This window comes from Conger conger, chromosome 3 (assembly GCF_963514075.1).
Source record: "Conger conger chromosome 3, fConCon1.1, whole genome shotgun sequence".
NCBI lineage: Eukaryota > Metazoa > Chordata > Actinopteri > Anguilliformes > Congridae > Conger > Conger conger.
This window is the reverse complement of record NC_083762.1, coordinates 12,663,224-12,676,703: the sequence shown is the minus strand read 5'-3', so window position 1 is coordinate 12,676,703 and position 13,480 is coordinate 12,663,224. Positions and strand designations below refer to the sequence as shown.

At 44.2% G+C, this 13,480-nt stretch overlaps 1 protein-coding gene across 4 annotated transcripts in view; it reads left to right on the top strand.

Annotated features, from left to right (window-relative positions):
- The first annotated feature begins 527 nt into the window (after nt 1–527).
- csnk1a1 (casein kinase 1, alpha 1) overlaps nt 528–13,480 on the top strand; it is a 35,065-nt gene continuing 22,112 nt past the window's right edge. For all 4 annotated transcript variants that reach the window (XM_061233755.1, XM_061233754.1, XM_061233752.1 and 1 more), the window contains exons 1-2: nt 528–1,247; nt 1,640–1,746. In XM_061233755.1, coding sequence (XP_061089739.1) covers nt 1,125–1,247; nt 1,640–1,746 — 230 coding nt within the window. In that variant the 5' untranslated portion in view covers nt 528–1,124. The remainder of the gene's footprint in view (nt 1,248–1,639; nt 1,747–13,480) is intronic.

Genomic DNA, 13,480 nt, shown 5'->3' with positions numbered 1-13,480 from the left:
TACTTGCTCAGCATTAGGAAATAGCTCAGCCTCGCAGGAAGAGAGAGAGAGAGCGAGAGAGAGATCCTCAATAGATGGCACCAATGATCCATAACTGTACAGAAGTGGTGAGTCACCACAATAAAGCTGTCGCCACAACATTTGCCTCTATGGAAATGGCATTATCAATTATCACTACAAGAGAAGACTGAAAAGTGAGTGATGTCATTGATCTGAAGCATTTTGCTCATGTACAGTAAGCCGCATCCGTCTACCATGTCCTTTCAGCATATGTAACCTACAACAGTTTCAAAGCATTCAATACTTGCCACCTAAAATAAGCATAAAAATCGCTACTGTTTTGTCAGCTGAAATTTTGTTACGTTAGACAATTCATTGAAGGCCTTTTTTTAGCTTTTTTGTCGTTTGTGGTGCGCGCTCTCGCGCGATCCCGAAGCTCGTTTCCGCTGGTTATGACGTCACAACCCCTCCCCTGCCCGCAGCTGCTCGCTCCCCCAGAGTGCCTCGCGCCGTCTCATTCCGTGAGAAGAAGTACATCCACCTCGAGACGGGAGAGGAACGACAAGATGGCGGAGTGAATGAGTTGCGCTTTGGGAAGAAAGCAGCGACTCTCACTATTCCCAGGATACGGACGGGAAAGTAAAATCAACACAACTAGCGCGGACAACACAGAAACCGTTAAACCGTGAAAATAACATCGCCCTTCACGCCGAGGCGTTTTGAAGAGGAACGTCGTAATCAAGAGGGCTTGTGGACTGCCGTTGGTGTCCTTACGCTAGCTAGCTAGCCAGCCTGCTAGCTACCATAAAGACTGGACTGGAAGGCTTGGTGAAAGCAATTGAGAAAAAGCTAGAGAGTTAGAGTTAGCCTTGCTAATCCTCACTGTATAGCAGAGCTTTTCGACACGAATTTAAATTTGGTTAAATTCGTGCCGGCTCCGTTTTCAAAATTGGCTATCGATACCTAGCTAGTTTGCTAGCAACATTGTTTCTCGTACGTGGTCGCTGACGACTACACCGAGGCTCTTTATGTTCTGTTAACGAAGACACCGAATAGGGCAGCGCCGGATCGATCCCAGTGTATCTTTTTGAAACCATCGAGTGTTGGCTCGTTATTTTGAGGATATGGCAAGCAGTAGCGGCTCGAAAGCCGAATTCATAGTCGGTGGGAAATATAAGCTCGTAAGAAAAATTGGATCCGGATCTTTTGGCGACATTTACCTGGCAATCAATATCACGAATGGAGAGGTAACGTAAATGAACATGTCATTTTGCGATCGTTACATCGTGGGCTGCTAACGAGCTAACTATAGCAATGGTCTTTACCCCTCTTAAGTTAGTTGGTGAACTAGCTAGCCAGGTAGCTAACTTACTGGGTAAATAATTTGCTAGCATCTAGCTTTACTGATGTAATGTACAGCTATATGATTTATAGCTCCCCTTGATAAGTTACGGTTGTATGAAACCTGTCTAAATTTCAAACTAATTAGTCTAACGTTAAAGTGATTGTTATCCGCATGCCTTGATCTTGATTTCGCTAGCTACGTTTTAGTTAACATGCACATCGACATACTTAACTAGCTAACTGGATATATTGATAGTTATAAACACCCATATAACGATAGCATTTTTTGTTTCAGGAGGTTGCAGTAAAATTGGAATCCCAGAAAGCCAGACACCCACAGCTATTATACGAAAGCAAATTGTACAAAATCTTACAGGGAGGAGTGGGAATCCCACACATAAGGTAAGAATCTAGCCTAATGTTACACAAGCCAGTTCATATTTTAACGGAAAAAAACATGATCAGAAATGGGTTCCCCACTATCTGGCATATGTTTGCTAACATTATTTAGCTAGCTGACTTGGATAACTAGCGGTAATGCATATTAGCCAACTTGTAGCTAATAGTGAACACCATGGATACGAGTAGCTGGTTATTGAAAGTAGTAATAATGTATGGTCAAGTAATCCCACCAACTGTAGCCTAGCTATTCATTTTATTGTTCATTTGAAGCATTCACAGGCCTATTTGCTCTCTACGAAAGCCCATTAGTTAACATTAGCTAGTTAGCTATGTAGCGATAGACTAGCTTATAACGCAGCATAAGATAACATCAGCTACATGTTTCACTGTATTTTTATGTAAAATATCGCACAACGTAGTAAATGTTTCGACGATTTCCCACAGCAAATGTACTGAACTTATGAAAATACAGTATTTCTGTGTTCTGATATGAAATGTCATGGCTAACTAGCAAGCTATCGGCGCAAGTTGCAAATGGCCGCTCCTCTTTTGTTGTGTTTGTTTCAACATGTCTTCCTGCTCTGTTAGAAAATGGCGGCTGTGTGCAGGCGAAAGCAACTTTGTAGGCCTACGGGCATTATTTTCAAGGTGACTTCAGAGGTTACTACCAGGCCGTTAAAAAAAAGAGTCAAAAACGCGTTTGGTTTTGTAAATCACATCATCTACCGATGTTTGTAACGTATGTAGGTCGTCGTATGAAAACACCCCATCAGCCATCTTAGGATTTTCATCTAACTCGCTAGCCTGCTTGTGGTTGCTTGCTAACTAATGTTCATTTGGTAACGTTTGAAGATGAGCATAATATATTATGCAGTTGAAGTGAATATGTATGCAGATTGGTCGTTTTGTTGTATCTTTCATTGGTATTTAGTACCTCCCATCAAGTACTCCAAAGCCCTGAACACGACTTACTAGTAAGACATTCTCAATCTGTAGTCAAGCCTGTTTTTCCCCTTTCAAATGTAACCTCACCCACCCATTGTATGGCATTTTACTCGTGATAGCTGGTTTGCGGTTCAATTGCAGTCACAAACCTGGGTTCTATGGATTGGTGTATTAATTTGGCAAAATCCACTTTAAAGGATATTTTAAGATGGTTTGTGTGGTAAATACTAATTTGGTTTGGACCTAGTTTGAAGGTATACGTGTTATACTCTAAAAAAATAATATACAGTAGCCTAATTGGCTGCCTTTGTCAAGTGCACCTTGTCATCACCAACTTATTTGCGTCCCTAAACACATCTTATAATTGTCTTAAGCAATTCCTTTTTTTGGACATACAGGATTGAAACCTGCAACCTCGCTGAAGGCCTGGTTACTCTTCTGTTTAAAAAAAATAAATAAAAATAAAATAAAACATGGCTTGATATGAGCATGGTTAATCTCTTTTAGTAACGTAGGTTCCTTTGAAGCACACAGGAATAACTGTTTAAAACAGACGTTCACAAACACAACCTCTCCACGATCCCTTTGTTGCTTTGTCACAGACTAGGATGAGGCCAGTGTAGACTAGTTCAGAAGTTACGCTGGTCAGTCACGGCATGGAGGTGGACTGAGGTCTCTGCTTTTGCGGCTAAAACACTAGGCAGTGCCTCAGATAATCCTCCACAGAATGTTTGACCGTTTTTTCCCCTGATTAAGCCTGGCTGTCACAGCGTATAAGGGTCAGGCTGATCATGAGGCTCTGCTGCATAGATGGATGGAAGGGATAGATTAGACTACCGATCCTCCAGTGATCCATCTGGATCAGTTCTTTCCAGTCATGCTTTTACCGCAATTATGGTTTTATTACTGCTCACTTTAGACTACATCTTATGGGCCTTGGGATTGATTTATTTTTTGTGTTTAGCACTCATTGAAAATGACTGCAGAGATGCCGATCCTTCTTTACCTTAGTGATAGTTTTTTATTGGAAGTGTTATCGTCTCATGGGGGGTGAGGAATCAGAACATTCCTGTAGTTCTGGTTCTTCGTAAGGGTGTGAGGATTGATGGAAACATTAGAAACGGTTAAAAATGGCTTATGTCCTTTAAGAAAACGACTATCGTAGTTCCAGGTAAATGAACACTAACAATGGTTGACCTTTGGTTTGATGGAACGATTAGGAAGATTATCATTTTAAGAGCCAATACGGCCTTTGGTATTTTAATTTCATTTGTTATTTCAAAATGTTTTCTCTAGCCTCTAGAGTAAGTTGGGAATAAGACCTGTGCGCATGGTTGAAATTAGCTTTTGGCCCTCATTGATCACCATCGAGCCTACTTCGCATGTGGGTATCGCAGCTTTGACACAGCTATAGAAGTACTGCTGAGGTGTTTGGTGTAGGCTGCACTGTCTGTCCCTGTAAGTTAATGAAATATCTGTGGAACTGGAATTGCCACTATGTACAAACATTTGAACAGTAAGGCATGTTTAGCTCAGCACTCACTGCCTTATAAAGTATGTCATGTAATAAGGAAGTGTCTCCCTCTAAACTGTAACCTGCGATGTGATGTAGATAATTATGTAAAGAATTTTTTGAAACTAGACCAAATGATATTGTATATGCTGGTATGAAGAGCAAACAAATGTTTACAGATTTTTATTGCTGTTGAGAGGCACGGTTACTAAGAGATGGCTGTTTGGAATCAGTAAATTGAATATTTCACTCCAATTTTTGAAATCCCTGGTTTTTAGTTCATAGACCCATTTCTGAGATTACTTGGTTTCAGCTAAATGTGAAAAGACTCCGTGATTGGATTTTAATATCCTAGCAGAGAAAAAACAGGTCCCAGTTTAGATTTGTCTGGCTTCAAATTCCTAATGCCATATCTAGCCATTAATCTATTGAGGTTGTTTGGCTTGAGCTTGTAAATTTGCTTTGGTCATACTAACGTGATGGCACTAATTTGATTGCTTATAACATTTGGCGTAATCTGTAGGGACTAGTTTGAATGCACAGTTTCTCCCTTTTAAAGATATAGCTAATGCATTTGGCCTGCAGATTCTGTTTGTGAATTAATTGGATTTCGTACTTTGATCTTGCTCTGGATTATAGAAATGCCCCCCTCAACTAAACTACTGGTTTAATGTCATACCATCGCCTCTGGATTTCCAAACTATATGTACCAGTTGGATACTTTATGAATATGTAGCCAGTGGATTTTGTTTGCTAGTATGTAGATCAGTGAACATTCTGATAGGTGTGTCTGCATTCTACCCCGGCAGTGTTCTTAATAGCTTCCTCAGTGTATGCATAACATTGAACAGAGAAAGTGCCGAAGTCCATCTGACATTTTTGGCATTTTAGAACCATACCCAGCGTCTTGGATGTTGATGGAATGGTAGCCTGCCCCCATTACAGCCATTGATAGTTTTCATACAAGTTTGCTTTATTGCTTGTTGATGAGCAGGTGAATGTAAAGGGGCAGCCTGTAGCCGAGTGGCGAAGGTATGTGACTGGACCTGGAACATTGGTGGTTCAATCCCCGGTGTAGCCACAATAAGCCCCTTAACCCCACATTGCTCCAGGGGAGGTGTCCTCTGCTTAGTCTAATCAAGTGTAAGTAGCTTTGGATAAAGGCATCAGCTAAATAAATAATTACTGTTAAATTATTAATATTAAAATGGACATATACTGTCTGTTCCCTTAAATTCATTGGTGTGGAGTGCAACTGACTGCAGTCACAGTGATGCCATTTGTCCTTGGTTTTTATACTCATTCATTTGTGATTTTCTAGTTGAGTTTCTGATCTTTCACAAGACCTGTTGTTCAACATTTTTTTAGGGTGGAAATGTAGCCAGGAAGATGGCTGTCCTTAAATGGTAAGGAGGTTCAGTTTTGAATGCTTTCAGAACCGGTTTCCCCACAAGTTCTGTTTCAAATGATGGTCTGACCTGCTGTGAATCCAATAAAAAAAAATGACAAATTGGACCTCGTCCAGTTCAAGCATGTAGCCTTAATTAAGTTTAAAGTCTTGTGGGATTTTCAATGTTTCCTGGTGAATAAATTGGCACATTAGTCTCAGTGTTTTGGATAATTGACAGGCTTATTTACCTTAACAGTTTTTGGTAAGGAATGACTGAAATGAACCACTTCCTCAGCTGTGGTAGGCCCCTGAATGGTAAGTGTCTTGTGGAAAATGAGTTAACATTATGACATTATGACAATTCGAACCCTGAAATGAGGAAATGTGTCCATTTGCATGCAAACTGTATCATGCTGTACGTTATGTAAATGGCCTACTTGCCTAGCAACTCCGTGCGGCACTCTGCCAATCAACTTTCTGAGCTTTTGCTGACAAGGCGCTATTGATATGGGGCTGACTGCCAGAGAGTTTGTGGTGTTCTCTCCCGTCACATTCAGGTGTACCTGGCCCTTACTGTGGATTGTACTGAACTGGCCCTGTCCTTTTCCTTCGGCTACCACAGGGTGCAACTGCAGTGTTTCTCTGCCTGTGCTGCACCAGCCGTTAATGCAGGTCACAAAATAATGCAGACATTTTTAGAATTTTTTATTTTATTTGGTTTGAGCGATTTCACATGTATGTAGTAGTTTAATTATGCCTGCAATTCCTGGACCCGAGTCCTGGTTGTTTAGATATGTTGCCAACCGCTAAAATGCTCTTAGCCTAATGGGAATAAATGTAGTTTGGCACGATTGTGTTACCGGACAATAATTTGCTCAGTGGAGCGGACCGCCACTGTAACTGCTTTAATGAATGAAGTTTGTCTGGCCGTATGGCAGTCTCGTATGTCACTCGGAATTAAACGGCACAGTGCGTTCAGCCGCCCGGCCTGCACGTCAGTGGCTTCCCTGCTTTTAATACGGCTGCATGTTCAGATGCAGCTGGCCAGCAGGGAGGCCTCTGCGTCCTAATGCGTTCAGGGGAAGAGCCTGTCATTTAAATGCCTTTGGAACAACAAGTTTTGAATAGTAATGCGTGTTGCCCGTACAGCTGTTCCCGGTGTGGAAACGAGGTGATTTATCTGAAACTGCTCGACATAAAGCTCGTATTGGTGCCCATTTTGAGGGCTGATGGCACTGAGAAACTAGATGCAATAATCAGGTCATGAAAGGGACTATGCCCCAGTACCGTCTCCATTGGTACCACGTGCTGCACACGCAAACCAATGTTAGTCTGCCTAGTTAGTTGTTTGGGAAATGATACCAGTATTTATCAGCCATATTCAGGCTAAGAATTCTGTATGTGAAATGGCAGTACTCTCAGATTCCAGTGCAAATTTTGCATAGAGCTTATTCTACATGACATTTGTTTTCCACTACCATGACATTGGCACCACCACATACTTTTTTTAGGCTTTATTTAAAACGCAAAATCTGTTTGCATCAGGCAAATGAAGCCGTTTTACAATGGCAGCAATGCCTTTGTGGATGTCCCTCCTCCCGAGTGCCCTGCCCTTGTCTCAGGCCCCTGGCCCAGGTGCTCCCCGGATGAATAAGGACCCCGCTTTGGAGGATCCAGAAATGACTGCCATCAAAGCAGCAGTAAGACTGACCGAGTCGTGATCAGCGCGGGGGTGAAGCATTACCCAGCATCCCCGAAAACCCGCGCTGGTCCCAGACCAGTCCAGTCAGTCAGCCGGCCAGGTTTACCACTAACTGCAGCAGTTGTACAATTATTCAAGGCCTGTTTCTTGGCAGGTTACTTTTGTATTGGGCTTTGTTACGCACTCCACGGACTTGCCAAGGGGAATAATGAAGCCGTTATATAACGGGGGGATTTTCGAGCCTCTGGCCTCGATGGCTTGGGTAGTCGCATTGTTTTTTTTCGGCGACATCAGCATGTTCCCAGTGTCCTCGAGTTTGAATCAGCCCTCAGCAATCTGAGGCAGTGATCCCCGTCTGGCAGATGTGTACGCATGTAGTGCTTTTGTAGACACATGCTCTCCAGTAATTTTTTATTCAGGAGCCCCTTTCATGTTCATGGCTCAAACATGGCAGATTGGACATGTCCTTTACCAATTCATGTTGTGGAAAGCCAAGCATATACTTTGTACATTTTTTTAGTTCAAATTTAGGGAACCGTGTACAAGTGTGCTCATGCACCTCCTGCAGCCCCTCCAGGTTCTCCTCCCTATTCAGCTGCTTCTCCTTGCTCCCCACAGCGTGGGTGGAGGATACCCACTCATACGCGTGCACAGACTGCAAGCCACGGCTGCCTTGAGAGCTAACCATGGTCACTGGAGCATTGAACCCTGCTATCCCTTCAGATTGAATCCCTTGGGTCAAGCCTGTTGTCTGCCACCCATGCAGAGCTGCTGGCCCCTGTTGGCACGGGCAAGATTCAGAGAATGCGGAACTTGCGGTATATTAATAATTTGCAGTTATATCGCTGCATGCCCATGACAATGCAATATTTAGCCAAACCCTGTGTAAGCAGAGTGTCGCTGTAAAATGCGAGAAGGTTCTTCTACATCAGTCATCGTCACGACATGACTATCATATCATGCTCAATTTCTGCAAAACCGCTGTGCATACATCTTAAATGCTTTACCAAAAATGTTATTGCTTTTCATAAAGTATGCCTCCCTGCCCCAGTATGGTATTAATGCATTTTTTGGGGGCGGGCAAAATGATAATGCATCTAAAGCATAAAATATTTTGGTGTTTGGAGTGATGAACACGCCCAGTGTTGACTTCTGAAGTGCTCACACTTGAGCGTGCTCTCACAGGATGAGTGGAAGCACTTGTGTTCAGTGCGTTTCTTCTTGCGCAGTGCTGTTGCCTAATAACTGCCGTTCCACACTTGCATAATTTATCCTGCCGTCACATCTTCTGAATCCGAGTATATCGAGCCAGTGGATGACGAAGCATACCCGTGAACTTCCTGGGACCGGGTGGCCTTCGTACGTTCCGTTGAAAACAGGATGAGCTGTTGAGAAAATGACATTAGTCATCGACCGTCGATGAAGAAAATGTGTATATATTTTAAATGTAAATACTCATCTGTCGAGTGGGTGGTTAATTCAGGTTTTCCGAAACGCTGATTTGCTGCTGCAGTGACATGGGTATAGCATGACAGGGGAAACTCTTGCTTGTGGTCTTGCCCTTGGCTGCGTGCAGGCTCCTGGGTGGAATGCAGGGGCTGGGGCTCACGTCCAGTTACTGCTACAGGCCAGGTGAGACCCGATCCGAGCTGGAAGACTGGGAGCCCCTGGTCATGGATATGCTAGTCCCCTGGTGGCAGGGAATTTCTCTGAGTCACCAGGCTGAGGCCAGTGGAGATCAGTTGAGATGTTGTGACTGGGCTCTCGTACCAGGACCTGCTCGTCAGTGCTTGCCTTGTTCGATCCCTGACGTTTCCTGCATGGTACACAGCAAGAACCAGTTCGGGAAATGTGTGTGTGGGAGCACGGAGAGTGTGTGCATACATCTGTGGAAACGTGCGTGTCGTGTCTGTGTCGTGTGGTATCTTTGTGTGTGTGTGTGTGTGTGTGTGTGTGTGTGTGTGTGTGTGTGTGTGTGTGTGTGTGTGTGTGTGTGTGTGTGTGTGTGTGGCGCATCTGGGAGTATGTCCGTCTGTGGGAACGTGTGGTGTCTCTTGCGAGTGTCGATGGTGGTTAGGCAGGCACACGGGAGCAGTTTTTCCAGCCCTGATGGAAATTAAGCTAGCTCTGGCATACACAAAAGCTGTAAACAAAAACCTTGAGGGAAAGCCTTCAGCTGCTGTGTGCTCCATGTATGCAGGGCTGGCGGATTCCACCTCCTTAAAATGGCTGAACACCAGACTGTGCCTGCCGCCTCTGCTTCTGCCTGTTCTGCTCAGTTTTATCTGAACCACCTTTAATCCGCGTTAGTGACATTAGTCACACTCCAGTTTGTGTTGTGTAGATTATAGTTTCGGACGGCCGTTTAAATCAAGTTGGAAATTAGTTGTAAGTCTCCTTGGGTTATTTTATTGACATTTTATTTGTATTACAATTATTTTTTACCCGGGCCAATTGCATCGACTTCACTTAAGACAAATATGCAGGGAAGAGTTTCTTTGATTATTAACAACTTGAGATTTTCTTACTGTGATTATTTTCAATTGAGTTGCATGTTTTTAACCCTATTTGGATTTCCCGGCTGCGACCGCAGGCGGCTCGCATCTGCTGCATCCTCTGTGAGATTGTGGGCTACGACACGCTGGTGCTAGATAGCGCAGAATCAGCTGACCTGCTCCACTGCGTGGCTGTGCAGCCGGGAGGCAGCTAGCAGGCTCCAGCTGGACGGGGCCGGGGCACAACCTGCCAGCTGAGGCTCCCTGGGTGACGCTGGCCAATGGTGTTATCCCGGGCTATGGCGAGTGGTGGTGTTCTTCAGTCCCGCCCGCAGTGGTTCCTGGATGCGTTCAGCGTTTAAGCTGACCTTCGTCTCCTCATTGTGGGTTTCCCTGGACGCTGTCCCTGAAACGGTGACGACCGTTCAACTTTAGCTGAAACTAGGCTAATCCTCCCTAAATGTCCTTTGTCTTCCAGTCCCCAATTATCCTGTGGGGCTTTGTGCTGTGCCTGGCTGTTAGCGTAAGTGCAGCTAACTGATAAAATGGATACGGACTCAAAAGTCCAAAGAGCAAAGCGGACCTACTTTAAGGGTTTAGAGTTCGTTTACGTGACCGACCAAGTAATGAGCAGAGAGTTGGGAGTCTGAGCTTGCCAGCAGTAGGTTATTCAATAAAGTATTTTGAATGAGCTTCTTTCGAAACTTCAGAGGGTCGTATTGTGACAGCCCTTTCATGGCGGATAGATAAGGGACCTCTCTGTAGCTGAGATTAGGTTTCTGTGAGCGCTCCGTTTGCTGTGCTCTTTACAGATGCACTTTGAATAATTAAGAACTTGCCCCGTAATTTGCAAAGGGCTCCACAATTAGGAGGTCTGGCTAAAGGTCCTCCCCCCCCCAACCACACCCCCCAAAGCCAGGTTCCCTCGCATAAAGTGCAAGGTCTGTTTTATAAACCGCCAGCAATTTTAATTACTTTGTTTTGCCCTCTTGGCTGAATGATTAGCTCAGGAGTACAGAATTGGGGGGATGGGCGAAGATCAGTGATCCAATCAGAGAGCTCTTTTGCATATGCGTACAGCTGATTCCTCTGCCTTTACATGCTGGGGTTTTTTTTATTTTATTTTTTTTGGGTGGCAGTCATTTGCAGTTTGCTCTGTCCTCCGTGGCTGTGTTTGCATGGGTGTGTGTGTGTGTGCGCGCATTGCTTGGGAACTGTGTTTGTCAGTTCAAAGTGCGCCCCCTCCCTTCCCCGCCGCGGCTCTCTCTATTGTTGCAGTTGTGCAACAGGCCGGGCTGCTGAGAAACGAAAGGCCGCTCCGCCCGGCCTCTGAGTGTAAAGCGATACGGGCGCGAGCAGCCGCAAAATGGCAGCGGCTCGTCCGCTGCGACTCGTCTCCCACCCCCCCCACCCCTCTTTGTTCAGCAGAGTTTTGGGCCGGGTGGTTGCCCGGCAACTGTGGCTATTGAGTGTTGGCTGGCGAGGTCTGGGACTCCCTGTGACCTCTACCAGAGAAGCTGTCGGGAGAGAGTCTGAAAAATAACCTTCCCCCGCTTCCCCCCCCCCCGACAGCACAGGTTGCTTGGAAGCTTGTTGCTTGTTGCTTTCCTTTTTTCCGTTCAGCGAGTGTGGGGTCATTGTGGTGTTGGAAGTGGGGGGGGGGGGGTGCTTAGGAATATGAAAAGGCCCGGGTTGGTTTCATAACCGTGTGCTGTTATGGTGGTGTGTTGCGCAAGACGATATTCCATCTCCATTTTGGGGGTAACTTTAATGTCTTGCCCTATATTGGGACTGGTGAGCCATTATGACGTGTATGAAGGGAAATGAACGGTCGTCCTACCACTTTTGGATGCTGTGTCTTGTATGCTACAGTAGCAATCTGGGATTCAGTTTTTGGGTTTATCTCCAATAGAATACCTATACGGCGGTGAGAATTGTTTATTGACAGTTGGTCTCTTTGTGCCTAATTTCAGCTAGCTAATTTCCCCGAACACTTTTCGGTTACAGACATGATTTAACCCAACCCCATCGTGGAATGATGAGTCATTGACCTGTTTTCTTCACTTTCAGAACCCTATGCGTTTCGAAATGCACTTTTAAAACCGTTTTTTCTTTGTTTTCTTTTTTTATATAAATGCAGAACAGCGCTGTTTGATGTCGATTAAGTGTATAAAAAGCCACTTCAGTTGTTTCACTATTGTAGCTATATGCTCATATTTTAGTTAGATTTGTAAGAAAAGTTCACGTGTAGATGGGGGAGGACTGAAACGTATGTTCCCAAAGCAGAAAAGCAAAGGTAATGCAGTCTGCTTTTGACAAGGCCATGTCCACAGGCATCATTGATCTCCAACTACAAAAACACGGCTGATTATCCTCACGGCAGTAGAAGGAAGAATCACAAAATCCATAACTGATAATTCTGTGTGGTTCTCCTCCTTCCTTTTTTCAGGGCACTTGTTAGTTCTTGTTTATTAACGTGGGTATTGGCATCTACGTTTCTATGATAGTTAATCCATAAAGGACTTGGTTAATGGAGGCAGTGCAACAACGTCTGGATCGATGCTTTAAAAAAAATAATAAAAAAATAGAAAAAGTTACTAGCTTGTTTTAATTTGTCAAAGCATCAGATGCTATGGTCCATTCATATAAGGCGGTTTTATTACATTTTTTTGAATTCTTCTATTTTTTTTATTATTTTTTTTTGTGCTCATTGACTATTACAAGCTACCAAAAGGGCCTTATGGCAAAATTTGTGTAAGGATAAATAAGCAGTTGACATCTTTCATGAAGCTTTGCCAAATCAGGTCAACCTAGCCATCGAGAATATATTTTATTTTAAAGCACTATATATTTTATTAATGATCAGATAGATATATGTGCCTGTCTGGTTCAGGGCTGTTGTCATTAATTAACTGGTCATGATCTCTGTGAAATATATATATATATTTGAGTAGTGATGAAATGGTTGCCATTCGGGTGACATTCGACAAAGCGGCTCCCTGGAAGGAATGCAGTTATGTGATTTTCTGAGCTTACAGTGTTTGAATGGGGGACTGAGTCACTAAATATATGTATTTTTTGAGAGGAATGTTTTACCCGCTGCCGTGTGTGTGCCAGGATGCAGTGTTGGGCTGTGATCCCACTGAGAATGTGATGCATTTCCCACCGCAGTGGGTTTGGTTATGGGGGGGGTAAGCCCTTTGAATCCTGCTCTGTGATTGGAGGAGGCCCGGAGACCTCCCAGCTCCTGACCGGTGAAGCTCGTGCTGGGCAAACACACGGCTGGCGGCTCATGTTCCGCAGCGTTTCATTGGTCCGTTGTGTTTCTGCCTACGTGCTAGTCCGTTGACCATTTTTGAGAGGTTACGATGTCTCCCGAGTAAATAAAATAAAATACATTTCCTTGTGCCTTAAGTATTTGTTATTCTTACAAGCCTCATTTGGCTTTCAAACCAGAGAAGTATCCAGTCAGTCAAACAGTCGTTCAGCTGCTACGCACACTCGTGTTGAAGTAAACGCCTTGCCCTGGCAGTTTATCCCAGAGCTGATAAAAGCTTTGCTGTTCTTATGTCGTTTTTTGATGACAAACTGTCAGACTCACAAACCCCTCTGTGGCTGTGGAGTGTGTGTGAATTCAATATGCACAGAGTTGATGTTTCAATCTCTCTTCTGCCTGGGCAATTAACCCC